Genomic DNA, 14,853 nt, shown 5'->3' on the forward strand with positions numbered 1-14,853 from the left:
AGCCTTGGCTGCGGGAGGGGAAGAGAGAGACAGAAAGGAAGGAGAGGGGGAGGGGTGGAGAAGCAGATGGGCGCTTCTCCTGTGTGCCCTGGCCAGGAATAGAACCCGGAACTCCTGCACGCCAGGCCAACGCTCTACCACTGAGTCAACCGGCCAGGGCATCATGTGCTTCTTAACAAAGGGTTTCATTTGGGCAGTGTCCCTTTAATTGAGTAAACCGGTTACAATCTTTTGGTCACTGAGAAATACACACTGGTAAAGGTCAACAGTGAATGGATCACCCCTTCATCATTTTATCCGGGGGATTTTTCCCCCGATGTCCCCAACATTAACAACATTATCGCTTATCTTATCAGTGATGCCAAATCTGGTTGCTGAGGACTCTGGGGAAAGGAAGTCCTTTCGTTTTCATCTGCAGAGTCATTTTCTAATTTTTTTTTTCTTTCTTTTTTTTTTTACAGGGACAGAGAGTCAGAGAGAGGGGTAGACAGGAACAGAGAGAGATGAGAAGTATCAATCATCAGTTTTTCGTTGCGACACCCTAGTTCATTGATTGCTTTCTCATATGTGCCCAGACTGCGGGCCTTAAGCAGACCGAGCAACCCCTTGCTCGAGCCAGCGACCTTGGGTCCAAGCTGGTGAGCTTTTTTGCTCAAGACAGATGAACCCGCACTCAAGTTGGTGACCTCGGGGTCTTGAACCTGGGTCCTCAGCATCATGGTCCGACGCTCCATCCACTGCGCCACCGCCTAGCCAGGCTCATTTTCTAATTTTTTAAAAATTGATTTTAGAGAAAGAGGAAGGAGGAGAGAGAGAGAGAGAGGGAGAGAGAGAGAGAGAGAGAGAAAGAGAAACATCGATTTGTTGATTTATTGGTTGATTCTTGTATGTACCCTGACTGGGGATCTAACCCACAACCTTGATGTGTTGGGACAATGCTCTTTGAGCTACCCGGTCAGAGCTGCAGAATCATTTTCAAACCCACCTGTGCTTGCGTTTGCTTCCGAGGATTCCTCAACCTCCTTTCGAGTACTAACAATTGTAAATTGGCATCCCTAAGAAGTCTTGGGTCCCTGGTTTTCTGTTGCACTGCAGCCTGTATACAGTTTTAATTTTTATATTATTTATTTATTTACAGGGACAGAGAGAGAGTCAGAGAGAGGGATAGACAGGGACAGACAGGCAGGAATGGATAGAGATGAGAAGCATCAATCATCAGTTTTTCGTTGCGACACTTTAGTTGTTCATTGATTGCTTTCTCACATGTGCCTTGACCGCGGGCCTTCAGCAGACCCCTTGCTTGAGCCAGCGACCTTGGGTCCAAGCTGGTGAGCTTGCTCAAGCCAGATGAGCCTGCACTCAAGCTGGCGACCTCGGGGTCTCGAACCTGGGTCTTCCGCATCCCAGTCCAACGCTCCATCCACTGCGCCACCGCCCGGTCAGGCTGTATACAGTTTAAAACAAGTTGGTGATGATGATCCTTGCTCTTCATGGACTTATATGGTTAGAGCTGTATGTAGAGGCCACACAAGGCAGACAGCAAGTGCCCCTAAATACCACTCTTCACAAGACATTCAGGAAGGAGATTTCCAGGGCATGTTTTTCAGGAACCCAAATGTGACAGTTTTCTTTTTCCTTCCCTTCCCTTCCCTTCCCTTCCCTTCCCTTCCCTTCCCTTTCCCTTTCCCTTTCCCTTCCCTTTTCTTTCCTTTCTTTTCTAGTGAGAAGCAGGGAGGCAGAGACATACTCCTGCATGCGCCTTGACGGGGATCCACCCGGCAAGCCCCCTATGAGGGGATGTTCTGCCCCTCTGGGATCCTTGCTTGGTTGCTTGGCATCCGAGCTATTTTTAGTGTCAGAGGCGAGGTTATGGAGCCATCCTCAGTACCCAGGGCCAACTTGCTCCAACCAAGCCATGGTTGCCAGAAGGGAAGAGAGATATACAGAGAGAGAAGGGAGAGCGGGAGGGGTGGAAAAACAGATAGTTGCTTCTTCTGTGTCCCCTGACCAGGAATCAAACCTGGGACATCCGCATGCCAGGAAGATGCTCTACCACTGAGCAAACCAGCCAGAGCTGACATGACAGTTTTCTTCCAATCTAGCTTGTCTCTGATGAGCTCATGCTGCTCATTACAGGTAATTACTAAACTTGTCTAAATAGATTTTTTTTGGTTCCATGATCTCTCTCTCTCTCTCTCTTCCTTTCTTTTCCTTCTTCCCTTCCTTCCTTCCTTTCCTCCTTCCTTCCTTCCTTCTTTATTAAGTGAGAAGAGAAGAGGCAGAGAGACAGAGTCCTGCACCTGACAGGAATCCAATGGCAAGCCCTCTACTGGCGATGCTCTCCCCATCTGGGGCTGTTGCTTGGCAACTAAGCTATTTTTAGCACCTGAAGCAGAGGCCCTGGGAGCCATCCTCAGCCCCTGAGGCCAACTCACTCAAACCAATTGAGCCATGGTTGCAAGAGGGGAAGAGAAAGATGATTAGAAAAGAAGGGGAGGGGAAGGGTGGAGAAGCAGATGGTTGCTTCTCCTGTGTGCTCTGATTGGGAATCAAACCTGTGACTTCCACATACCAGGCCAATGCTCTACCATTGAGCCAAATAGCCAGGGCCTCTTTATTTTTATATTTATTATTATTTTTTATTTTATTTATTTATTTATTTTTATTTTTATTTTTATTTTTTTTAAAGATTTTATTTATTGCCTGACCTGTGGTGGCACAGTGGATAAAGCATCAACCTGGAAACACTGAGGTTGCTGGTTCAAAACCCTGGCTTGCCCTGGCCGGTTGGCTCAGCGGTGGAGCGTCGGCCTGGCGTGCGGAGGACCCGGGTTCGATTCCCGGCCAGGGCACATAGGAGGGGCGCCCATTTGCTTCTCCACCCCTCCGCCGCGCCTTCCTCTCTGTTTCTCTCTTCCCCTCCCGCAGCCGAGGCTCTATTGGAGCAGGGATGGCCTGGGCGCTGGGGATGGCTCTGTGGCCTCTGCCCCAGGCGCTGGAGTGGCTCTGGTCGCAACATGGCGACACCCAGGAGGGTCGCAACATGGCGACGCCCAGGATGGGCGGAGCGTCGCCCCCTGGTGGGCGTGCCGGGTGGATCCCGGTCGGGCGCATGCGGGAGTCTGTCTGGCTGTCTCTCCCTGTTTCCAGCTTCAGAAAAATGCAAAAAAAAAACAAAAAAAAAAACCCTGGCTTGCCTGCTGAAGGCACATATGGGAGTTGTTGCTTCCTGCTCCTCCCCCTTCTCTCTCTCTCTCTCTCTCTCTCCCCCCCCTAAAATGAATAAATAAATAAATAAAAATTAAAAAAAAAATTTTATTTATTAATTTTACAGAGAGGAGGGGATGGGGAGTGAGAAGTACCAACTCATAGTTGCTTCACTTTAGTTGTTCATTGCTTGCTTGTTGCTTCTTGTATGTGCCCTGAGTGGGCAAGCCCAGGATTCCAATCTGGTGACGACAGTGTCCCAGGTTGATGCTTTATCCACTGCATCACCACAGGTCAAGCCATTCCATGATTTCTTTTTTTTTTTTTATGGATACAGAGAGAGAGTCAGAGAGAGGGATAGATAGGGACAGGCAGACAGCAACAGAAAGAGATGAGAAGTATCAATCATCAATTTTTTGTTGCGACACCTTAGTTGTTCATTGATTGCTTTCTCATATGTGCCTTGACCATGGGGCTACAGCAGACTGAGTAACCCCTTGCTCAAGCCAGTGACCTTGGGTCCAAGCTGGTAAGCTTTGCTCAAACCAGATGAGCCCACGCTCAAGCTGGTGACCTTGGGGTCTCAAACCTGGGTCCTTCCGCATCCCAGTCCGATGCTCTATCCACTGCGCCACTGCCTGGTCAGGCTCCATGATTTCTTATTTGCATAATAACACCCAGGAAAACTGTAGATGTGCTCCAAACTCTACTTTTTTTTTTTTTTTTCATTTTTCATTTTTCTGAAGCTGGAAACAGGGAGAGACAGTCAGACAGACTCCCGCATGCGCCCGACCGGGATCCACCCGGCACGCCCACCAGGGGCGATGCTCTGCCCACCAGGGGGCGATGCTCTGCCCATCCTGGGCGTCGCCATGTTGCGACCAGAGCCACTCTAGCGCCTGAGGCAGAGGCCACAGAGCCATCCCCAGCGCCCGGGCCATCTTTGCTCCAATGGAGCCTCGGCTGCGGGAGGGGAGGAGAGAGACAGAGAGGAAAGCGCGGCGGAAGGGTGGAGAAGCAAATGGGCGCTTCTCCTGTGTGCCCTGGCCGGAATCGAACCCGGGTCTTCCGCACGCTAGGCCGACGCTCTACCGCTGAGCCAACCGGCCAGGGCCCAAACTCTACTTTTTAAAAAATTTTATTTATTCATTTTAGAGAGGATAGGGGAGAGAGAGAGAGAGAAAAGGGGAGAAGGGCAGGAAGCCTCAACTCCCATATATGCCTTGACTAGGCAAGCCCAAGGTTTCTTTAAAACTGGTGACCTCAGCATTCCAGGTTGACGCTTTATCCACTGCGCCACCACAGGTCAGGCCAAACTATACTTTTTTTAAAAAACTGTATCTGGTGTGTGTCTGTAGCTCTAGCAAGCCCATAGCAGACCGCCTGAGCCTGGTACGTTTCAACGCTCTCATTGTCATCTCTCACTGCTGTGAGTGACAATGCACATACCACCTTCAGAGACAAATTAAATCAGAAGTCACAAATAACCAACATAAACAAGAAAATAGCAGTGGACACAGAAGCCTGGGTGACAGAGGGTGTGCTGAGACTCAGGTGGTGACGTACATCATGGCCACCAGGATACTGGCAGCAATTTTTTTTTCTTTTGTATTTTTCTGAAACTGGAAATGGGGAGAGACAGTCAGACAGACTCCCGCATGCGCCCGACCAGGATCCACCCGGCACGCCCACCGGGGGCAACGCTCTGCCCACCAGGGGGTGATGCTCTGCCCCTCCGGGGCGTTGCTCTGTCGCAACCAGAGCCACTCTAGCGCCTGGGGCAGAGGCCAAGGAGCCATCCCCAGCGCCCGGGCCATCTTTGCTCCAATGGAGCCTTGGCTGCGAGAGGGGAAGAGAGAGACAGAGAGGAAGGAGAGGGGGAGGGGTGGAGAAGCAGATGGGCACTTCTCCTGTGTGCCCTGGCCGGGAATCAAACCCGGGTCCCCCGCACGCCAGCCCGACGCTCTACCGCTGAGCCAACCGGCCAGGGCCACTGGCAGCAATTTAAGAAGACAAATGTCAGTTTTGCTTTCAGTTTTTTGAATTGCAGACAAAAGACTTTAGGAACTGACTTAAAAAAATTTTTAATGCCTGACCAGTGGTGGTGCAGTGGATAGAGCGCTGACCTGGGACACTGGGTCCCAGGTTTGAAACCCCGAGGTCACACACTTGAGTGTGGGGTCATCCAACTTGAGCATGGAGTCTTTGGCTTGAGTGTGGGGTCATCAACATGATCCCATGGCTGCTGGCTTGAGTGCAAAGGTCTTTGGCTTGAAGCCCAAGGTCACTGGCTTGTGCAAGGGGTCACTGGCTCAGCTGTAGTTCCGCAGTCAAGGCACATATGAGAAAGCAATCAATGAACATTAACAACTAAAGTGCTGCAACTACAAGTTGATACTTCTCATCTCTCTTCTTTCCTGTGTCTCTCTCAAAATAAAAATAAATAATTTAAAGATTTTATTTATTGATCTTTAGATAGAGGAGAGAGAGAGAGAGAGAAAGCTAGAAATGCAAGGATGGGGGTTGAAGCGGGAAACATCAATTCATAGTTGGTTCTCAATGTGCCTTGACCGAGCAAGCCTGGGGTTTTGAACTGGCAACCTCAGCATTCCAGGTTGACGTTTTATCCACTGTGCAGTACAGGTCAGGTTCAATTTTTTTAAATTAATTAATTAATTTATTCATTTTAGAGAGGGGGGTAGAGAGAGAGAGAGAGAGAGAGAGAGAAGGGGGAGGAGCAGGAAGCATCAACTCCCATATGTGCCTTGACCAGGCAAGCCAGGGTTTTGAACCGGCAACCTCAGTGTTTCCAGGTTGACACTTTTTCCACTGTGCCACCACAGGTCAGGCTCAATTTTTTTTTTTTTTTGGTGGCAGGGGTGGAGAGAGGGACAGATAGGGACAGACAGACAGGAAGGGAGAGAGATGAAAAACATCAATTCTTCGTTGCGGTTCCTTAGTTGTTCATTGATTGATTTCTCATATCTGCCTTGACTGGGGGGCTACAGCAGACCGAGTGACCCCTTGCTCAAGCCAGCGACCTTGGGCTCAAGCTGGTGAGCCTTGCTCAAACTAGATGAGCCCGCACTCAAAATGGTGACCTCAGGGTCTCAAATCTGGGTTCTCTGCTTCCCCGTCCTGAAGCTGGCAAAAGGTTCCTGTAGGAAAAGTATGGTTTGTAGACTTGGCAGGACAATTCTTTTTTTTTAAGATTTTTTTATTTATTAATTTTACACAGAGAGAGGAGGGTATAGGAAACGAGAAGTGTCAATTCATAGTTGCTTCAGTTTAGTTGTTTATTGCTTGCCTGTTGCTTGTCCTATGTGCTTTGACTGGGAAAGCCCGTGTTTTTGAACTGGCAACCTCAGTGTTCCAGGTCGATGCTCTCTATACACTGTGCCACCACAAGTCAGGCTGGCAGGACAATTCTGAGGCCCACTAAAACATCAGCAGATGATCAATCCAAGTAGGGTGTCACGAAGGCTTGGGAGCTGCCCTTTGTCCTCTAGCCACTAAACTTTGAGGCGTGGCCATGGCAGGAAAATATTCCAAATTTGCTTATTTGCTCAACATCTGTCTCCTAAGGCCTTCAAGGAGCCGGGCTGTGGAAGGTGTTGGGGGCCCTGCCATGAATTAGACCTGATGCTTGAGTTTGATGCGGGAGGGGCACGAACGCAATCCTCTTACAAATCTGACAGGAATAAATCCATTCAGTGGGGGACTTGGAGCATTAGGAAGCCTTCTAGAGGAAAGGTAAGCGAGTCTGGGTAAATGAAGAAAAGGTTTGATGCCTGACCTATGGTGGTGCAGTGGATAAAACATCGACCTGGAATGCTGAGGTTGCTACATCGAAAACCTGGGCTTGCCTGGTAAAGGCACATGAGAAGCAACTACTACGAATTGATGCTCCCATGCCCCCTTCTCTGTCTCTCCTTTCTCTAAAATCAATAAATAAAATATTTCTCTCTCTCTCTTTTTTTTTTTTGTATTTTTCTAAAGTTGGAAACGGGAGGCAGTCAGACAGACTCCCACATGCGCTCGACCTGGATCCACTCGGCATGCCCACCAGGGGGCAATGCTCTGCCCATCTGGGGCGTTGCTCTGTTGCAACCAGAGCAACATTCTAGCGCCTGAGGCAGAGGCCATGGAGCCATCCTCAGCACCCGGGGCCAACTTTGCTCCAATGGAGCCCTGGCTGCGGGAGGGGAAGAGAGAGACAGAGAGGAAGGAGAGGGGGAGGGGTGGAGAAGCAGATGGGCGCTTCTCCTGTGTGCCCTGGCCAGGAATTGAACCCGGGACTCCTGCATGCCAGTCCAATGCTCTACCACTGAGCAAACCGGCCAGGGCCTAAAATCAATAAATAAAATATTTTTAAAAGAAGAAAGAAAAAGGCTTGATCATGTAGGAAAGAGTATATCCAACTGAGGGAACAGGCCATATATGCAAGGACATGGAGGTGATCGGGATAGAGGCTGCTGCTCTGTATCAGAAACAAAGCTCATTTTATTACTTGCATAAGCAAGATAGACCTGTTCTTTCTTTCTTTCTTTCTTTTTTTCATTAAGTGAGAGGAGGGGAGGCAGACAGACAGACTCCTGCATGGATCCTGGACTGGATTCACCCTGCAGCCCTCTATCGAGCTATGCTCTGCCCATCTGGGGCCCTTGCTCAGCAACTGAGCTATTCTGGTGCCTGAGGGGAGGCCATGGAGCCATCCTCAGTGCAGGGGGCCAACTTGCTCGAACCAATTGAGCCATGGCTGTGGGAGGAGAAGAGAGAAGAGAGAAAGAGAGAGAGAAAAGGGGGAGGGGGAATTGTCCCAGGTTCAATTCCCTGTGTACCCTGACAGGGAATTGAACCTAGGACATCCACAGTTGAGGCCAATGCTCTACCACTGAGCCAACTGGCCAGAGCCTTTTTTTTTTTTTTACAGAGACAGAGTCAGAGACAGACGGGAAGGGAAAAAGATGAGAAGCATCAATCAGTTTTTAGTTGTGACACCTTAGTTGTTCATTGATTGATTTCTCATATGTGCCTTGACCACGGGCCTTCAGCAGACCCAGCAAACCCTTGCTTGAGCTAGGTTTGACCTTGGGTCCAAGCTGATGAGCTTTGCTCAAATGATGAGCCTGCGCTCAAGCTGGCGACCTCGGGGTCTCGAACCTGGGTCTTCCGCATCCCAATTCGATGCTCTATCCACTGCGCCAACGCCTGGTCAGGCATGGGGCCTTTTTTAATTAAAACAATTTATTAATTGATTTGTGTGTGAGAAAGAGAACATCAATTTGTTGTCCCATTTACTTATGCAATCATTGGTTAATTCTTGTATGCGCCTTAACCCAGGAAGCTTTGTGTCTGTTGCTGATTGGCTGAATTTCAGAAATGCACGGCCATCACTGATTGGCTGGCTTGCTTTCTGAGGAGCTCCACTGGGGTGCTATAAGGCCAGCAACCACGGCCATCTAAGCTATACAGGTGCAGGTTCCCTTTGGATTCAGGCAGCTGGTAAAGGAACTGTGGAGCCAGAAAATGGCGGGCCATTCAGTTTATTAAAGTCTCATAAGGGCGGATGAGCAAACAGGCAGGGAAGACCACTTCCCTTTCACTCAGGGATCCTAAGCCCCTGAGCATCCCGACTCTCCCAGACTCACAGGCCCCCACCAGCCTCAGGACCTACAGCCAAACAGGATGGCAGAAATCAGGGCTCCCAAGCCCCCACTAGGTCTCCAGTTCCACAACCGGGACTTATTCTCTGGACTCACTCTCTGCTCTACCTAGCCAAAAACATCCTGGGGGGAAAAACCGTTTTCCAGCAAACAATAGCAAACAATTGCCCCTCCCAAGCAGGAAGGCAATCAGCAATGTGCAATCTGCCGCCCTGGGGGCAAGCTCCTGCAGCCTTCCACAGACCATCCACACAAGGCACTGTCCCAATACAAGCGAGTAAACAAAAAACATTTGTTTACCCAACAGGTGCCAGTTTTGATGGCCTGATCAAACATCTGAGAGAATTTCTGGTGCTTACTTATTATCCTAGATACAAAACAATCAAGCAGTCCTTTTCTAGGAAGAGAGGAACTTCTGTGTTCTCAGTGGTGTGCATAATGGACATGGATTGTTTGGGTTGCTTAGGGAATTGCTTCTTCCTCACCCCAACCACGCAGTTTCCAGGAGGCCAAGAGTGGTGTAGGTGTCTCAGAGCTGATCAAGGAAAAAGATATGACCACAAGGTGGCAGTAGTACACATGAGCTTTATTTTCCACATCTTGACGTTTGCCTGTAGGAGAAGTCAGAGCAAGAGGGAGGTGCGCGCGCGCGCGCGCGCGCGCGCGCGCGCGCGCGTGTGTGTGTGTGTGTGTGTGTGTGTGGAGTGGCTTAAAGGGCTAGGTGATGGCACTCAGCACAGTGGGACATCTCTGGGAGACTCCTAAAAACAGTTGTCGCTTGGAGTCTTTTATAGCTGCGGGTTCACCTTACCTATGGCTAGCAGATGTTGGGTACAGCTTCTTGGAGTGTTCAGAGCAGGTCCGCTATAAATGGCTAAAAATATCTGCCTATTTGGGCTACTATATTTGAAACAAGTGTATGTGTAAAAGTTTGAATTTGGCCCTGGCAGGCTTTGGGGCCAATGGCCTGGCCCAGTTAAGAAATAAACGACATAGGGCCAATCTACAGGGGACTGGATATAATGTTGTGTATATAGCAGGTAAACATGTGACTCAAGGTTGGCCAAATCGGCGTAAAACAGTGATTGGCCTCAACAAGAAACAGATGGATCCAAGCTGTTTGTTCTCTTACAATTTTCTAGTTTGAAGACTGCAGTGAGGTGTTCTCTCCTGTTTTTTTTTTTTCTTCTTAACAACACATTTATTGACTTACAGTTCTGTAGGCTACAAATCTGAAATCAAGGCGTCCTTGGGCCGTGCTCCTTCTGAAGGGACTAGGGAAGAATCTGTCCTAGGCTTCCCTCTTGGCTTGTGGCCGCATAACTGCAGTCGTCACATGGTTTTCTTCCTGTGTGCATGTCTGTGTCCAGATTGCCCCCTTTCCTGAAGGATAGAGAGCACATGTCATTAGCCAGATAGCTCTATCGGCCTGTTTCCTGCTGGTAGCATCCCAGCCTTCCTTCACTGAGTACTGTCTCTGTCCCCTTCAGTTCAAGTTGGCAACATTTCTGCTGAGGTCATTTACTGGATCCACATGTCACATGCCTAATCTCTTAGCAAACTGGTTGGCCAGTCACATCCTTAGTGTTCTCTCCGGAACATGCTTTCTCTCTCTCTCTCTCTCTTTTTTGTGTGAGAGAGCGTGAGAGAGGAAAGGAGAGAGAGAAGCATCAACTTGTAGTTGCGCCTGACCAGGTGGTGGCATAGTGGATAGAGCGTCGGACTGGGATGCCAAGGACTCAGGTTCGAGACCCTGAGGTTGCCAGCTTGAGTGCGGGCTCATCTGGTTTGAGCAAAAGCTCACCAGCTTGGACTCAACGTCGCTGGCTCCAGCAAGGGGTTACTTGGTCTGCTGTAGCTCCGCGGTCAAGGCACATATGAGAAAGCAATCAATGAACAACTAAGGTGTTGCAATGCGCAACGAAAAACTAATGATTGATGCTTCTCATCTCTCCGTTCCTGTCTATCTGTCCCTGTCTATATCCCTCTGTCTCTGTAAACAAAACAAAACAAAAATGTAGTTGTGACACTTTAGTTGTTCACTGATTGCTTCTCATATGTGCCTTGACCTGAGGGCTTAAGATAAGCCAGTGACCCATTGCTCAAGCCAGCAGCCTTGGGCTTCCGGCCATTGACCTTTGGGCTCAAGGCAGCGACCATGGGGTCATGCACAAGCCAGAGATCCTGCACTCAAGCTTGTGAGCCCGTGCTCAAGCTGGAGACCTCAAGTTTTGAACCTGGGTCCTCAGCATCCCAGGCTGACGCTCTATCCACTGCACCAGAAGTCCATGATCAAGGTGTCAGCTGGGCCATAATCCCTCTGAGGGCACTGGGAAAGGATCAGTTCCAGGCCTCTCTCAGCTTCCAATGGTTCCTTGGTTTGAGGCCGCATAACTCCTTAGGCAGGTGGCATTCTCTCTGTGTGCGTCTTCCCTTTGGTTCTGAGGGCATTAAAGAGCTCTTAAGTCCTCTCTAAGGCAACCCAAGCTGATCCTCATGACCATTTAGTTAGTAAATCCCATTCCTCCTGTTGTTTTCAAAGCTGATTCATGTTGGAATCCACAGGAGTCCGAAAAGACCAGAGTAACAGGCTTTAGAGAAAGGAAGAAAGGAACCCTGCCGGGCTGACTTGCAAGGGAGAGTTGCATGCCAGGCACAGCCTGGAACTGGATTTTAAGGGTTTTTGGGAGGGGGAGCGAGACTGGTCGTGGGGCATTACCCATTGGCTGCTGGACCAAGGAGGGTCTTTTATGGAAGTTTGCCAGGACTTTTCGGCTTGTGACATCAGACATTCCTTTGCGGTTGGTCATCTGCTGCAAGCCCTGAAACAGACTTACTGGCAGGGTTAAAGAAATGAAACCTAAGAATTCAGAGTTGTGTTTTATTTGCTTTGTGTTTTTGTTGTTGTTGTTGTTGTATTTCTTCCAAAGTTAGAAGCTGGGAGGCAGTCACACAGACTCCCGCATGCGCCTGACCGGGATCCACCCGCATGCCCATCAGGGGGTGATGCTCTGCCCATCTGGGGCGTTGCTGCAATCAGAGCCATTCTAGTGCCTGAGGCGGAGGCCATGGAGCCATCCTCAGTGCCCGGGCCATCTTTGCTCAAGTGGAGCCTTGGCTGTAGGTGGGGAAGAGAGAGACAGAGAGGAAAGAGAAGGAAAATGGTGGAGAAGCAGATGGGCGCTTCTCCTGTGTGCCCTGGCTGGGAATTGAACTCAGGACTTCCACACACCAGGCTGGCACTCTACCGCTGAGCCAACTGGCCAGGGCCTGCTTTTTTTATTTTTTATTTTATTTTATTTTTCTTATCATAAGTGTCCCAGAGTCCTACCTACTAGTGTGAACAAACTTGGCAGGGCCAGGGCAGTGTGGGTGTTTGGCAGGCTGAATTTGCAGGTTCACACAGGGCAGCTGATGGAGTTGAGGCCAGAGTAGGGAGCAGGCCTCACAAGGTCCCGAGCATGCTTGGGGACCATGGGAGGGATTGAGCTATGGAGGGACAGCATCAGCTTTGGGTGCAGAAAGAGCCCTCTGAGCTCTGGTGGTGAACTTACTGGAAAGGGTGATACTGGAGGCTTAAGGGAAGAGATAAAATGAATGGAGGCCAAGGTTGGAGTCTTGAGGGGCTTCTCGTCTCCCCAGGCCCCCCTGGCCCGACCCCGGATGAGTGCTCAGGAGCAGTTGGAAAGAATACGTAGAAACCAGGAGTGTGGACGGCCTCTCCCTCGCCCAGCTTCTCCCCGGCTCCTCGCTCTGGGGAGGACACTGTCCCCAGCCAGATGCCAGCCCAGCGTGGAGCAAAGGGTGAGGGGAGCAGAGGTGGGTGGTAGGGTGATAGGGGGGTCCTCTGCTTCTATATAGTTTGAGCCTCAATTTCCCTTTCTGTAAAATGGAGATGTTTCCCTACCTTCTTCCCAAAGAACTGGGCTTCCAAATTCATCCCAACTTGTACCTGTGCAGAAGTCAGCATCCTGGCCCCCTTCTCGGTGGGGTACTGGGTGGTGCAGATACAATATCCCCGTGTTACCAGGGGTCACGGGTCTGGATTGGAAGCCCAGTTTTTCTTTTCAATTTTTTGTCAAAGGCAAAAGAGAAAGGAGGGGGGTAATGGACTGTATTCATACAGTCGCAGTGAGGAGAGTGGTCCGGATCAGGATGGTCTCATCTTGCTCTTCTAGAGATGAATTAGAGAAGTCATAGGTGGGGTGATTTCACTGGTAGGATTGTTTTTGTAATCAGGAGGCATCTCAGTCAGCTGAATACCAAACGTTTGTCTTTGTGTCTGGCTAGTTTTGGAGGGGGGGCAAACAGTTCAGCTAATTGTTCATGAGGCAGAGTGAATTTGGAGGGTCTCTTTCTGGCTTTGTCATAGGTAAATGAGGCAAGGGGGTCCTCTGGGAGTCTTATGTAAGTCATATGGAGAAAAAGGGTTCTTTGCAAGTAAAGTTAAACATTGTCAGTATCTCTAGGGTCAACTTCATCTCGTCTCTGGGCCTCCTGTTTCACCCTCACAATGGGGCTTGCAGGGGAGGAACCCCAATGTCCCATTTCCTTTGCAGCTTGTCGTAGGACACGCGGGAACCCAGAAATGGCTCAGAAGCTCCGGGTCCTGGAGCAGGTAAGGAACTGGAGGAGGCAAGGAGCAGGGAAGTCTGTTTCCCAAAGGGGAGGGGAGTAGCATTGTTAATTAATGTCTCCGGAGTACTGGAGTGCAGATTGCAGAACCTTTTAGAGCAGGGGTCCCCAAACTTTTTACACAGGGTGCCAGTTCACTGTCCCTCAGACTGTTGGAGGGCCGCCACATACAGTGCTCCTCTCACTGACCACCAATGAAAGAGGTGCCCCTTCTGGAAGTGCGGCAGGGGGCCGGATAAATGGCCTGAGGGGGCTGCATGTGGCCCGCAGGCCGTAGTTTAGGGATGCCTGTTAGAGCTTGACTTCTTGGGACATCAGAAAGCCCTAGATCCCCATTGAGAATAGCATCCCCCAAACTGCAAACTGGGTGGTATCAAACAACTTAGCCACTCCATCTGGAAATGGGGTGAAATTTACTGGTGACTGGATCCTATAGTGCATGCGGTCTTTTTTTTTTTTTTTTTTTTTTTTGTATTTTTCTGAAGTTGGAAATGGGGAGGCAGTCAGACAGATTCCCCCATGCACCTGATCGGGATCCACCGGCATGCCCATCAAAGGGCAATGCTCTGCCCATCTGGGGCATTGCTCTGTTGTGACCAGAGCCATTCTAGTGCCTGAGGCAGAGGCCATGGAGCCATCCTCAGCGCCCGGGGCCAACTTTGCTCCAGCGGAGTCTCTGCGAGAGGGGAAGAGAGAGACTGAGAAGGAGAGGGGGAGGGGTGGAGAAGCAGATGGGCGCTTCTCCTGTGTGCCCTGGCCGGGAATCGAACCCAGGACTCCTGCACGCCAGGCCAACGCTCTACCACTGAGCCAACCGGCCAGGGCCGCGCGCGGTCTTTTTATGCGGGCCTCTGCCAGGTTTAAAGTTCTTGAGAGACATGTGCTAGGGACTACAACTCCCAAAATGACACGCGGGGTACTGCGGGTCTTCACTGTACTGGCTAATTGTACCTCTCCTCAAATCTCTTTGGGGTTTTTTTTAGTCCCAGGAACACCACTCCTTATTTACCGACATCAGAAGGTCACCGGGAGCGAGTCCTCAGTATCTCTCAAGCTCTGGCCACTGAGGCATCGCAGTGGCACAGAATGATGACAGGTGAGGGGTTGGTGACTTAGGGCTCCAGGGTTTTAGGGAAGAGGAAGCCGGAGGCCTGGAATCCTAGTTTCTGGTGGGGAGGGATCTGAGGGCCTTTGGGAATCTTTTGTCTTGAGGAGGAGAAAGCTGGACAGGGACTGGGAGTTAGTTCTAGATTCCAGGCAGGAGAGGATTGGGCTTCAGGACTCCTGGGTCTGAGGGAGGAAAGGCTTGGGGGTTTGGAATCCCAGATCCCAAAGTTTGCCGTTC

The 14,853-nt window shown here is 50.2% G+C and overlaps 1 protein-coding gene across 4 annotated transcripts in view; it reads left to right on the forward strand.

Annotated features, from left to right (window-relative positions):
• The window catches only part of PLEKHA4 (pleckstrin homology domain containing A4), a 40,092-nt gene that overhangs the window by 24,778 nt on the left and 461 nt on the right, over positions 1-14,853 (forward strand). For 2 of the 4 annotated variants that reach the window (XM_066271611.1, XM_066271614.1), the window contains 3 exons: positions 12,516-12,692; positions 13,433-13,491; positions 14,492-14,604. In XM_066271611.1, the coding sequence (XP_066127708.1) occupies positions 12,516-12,692; positions 13,433-13,491; positions 14,492-14,604 (349 nt within the window). The remainder of the gene's footprint in view (positions 1-12,515; positions 12,693-13,432; positions 13,492-14,491; positions 14,605-14,853) is intronic. The other 2 variants (XM_066271613.1, XM_066271615.1) reach the window with 2 other exon arrangements.

This window comes from Saccopteryx bilineata, chromosome 3, assembly GCF_036850765.1.
Source record: "Saccopteryx bilineata isolate mSacBil1 chromosome 3, mSacBil1_pri_phased_curated, whole genome shotgun sequence".
Taxonomy (NCBI): domain Eukaryota; kingdom Metazoa; phylum Chordata; class Mammalia; order Chiroptera; family Emballonuridae; genus Saccopteryx; species Saccopteryx bilineata.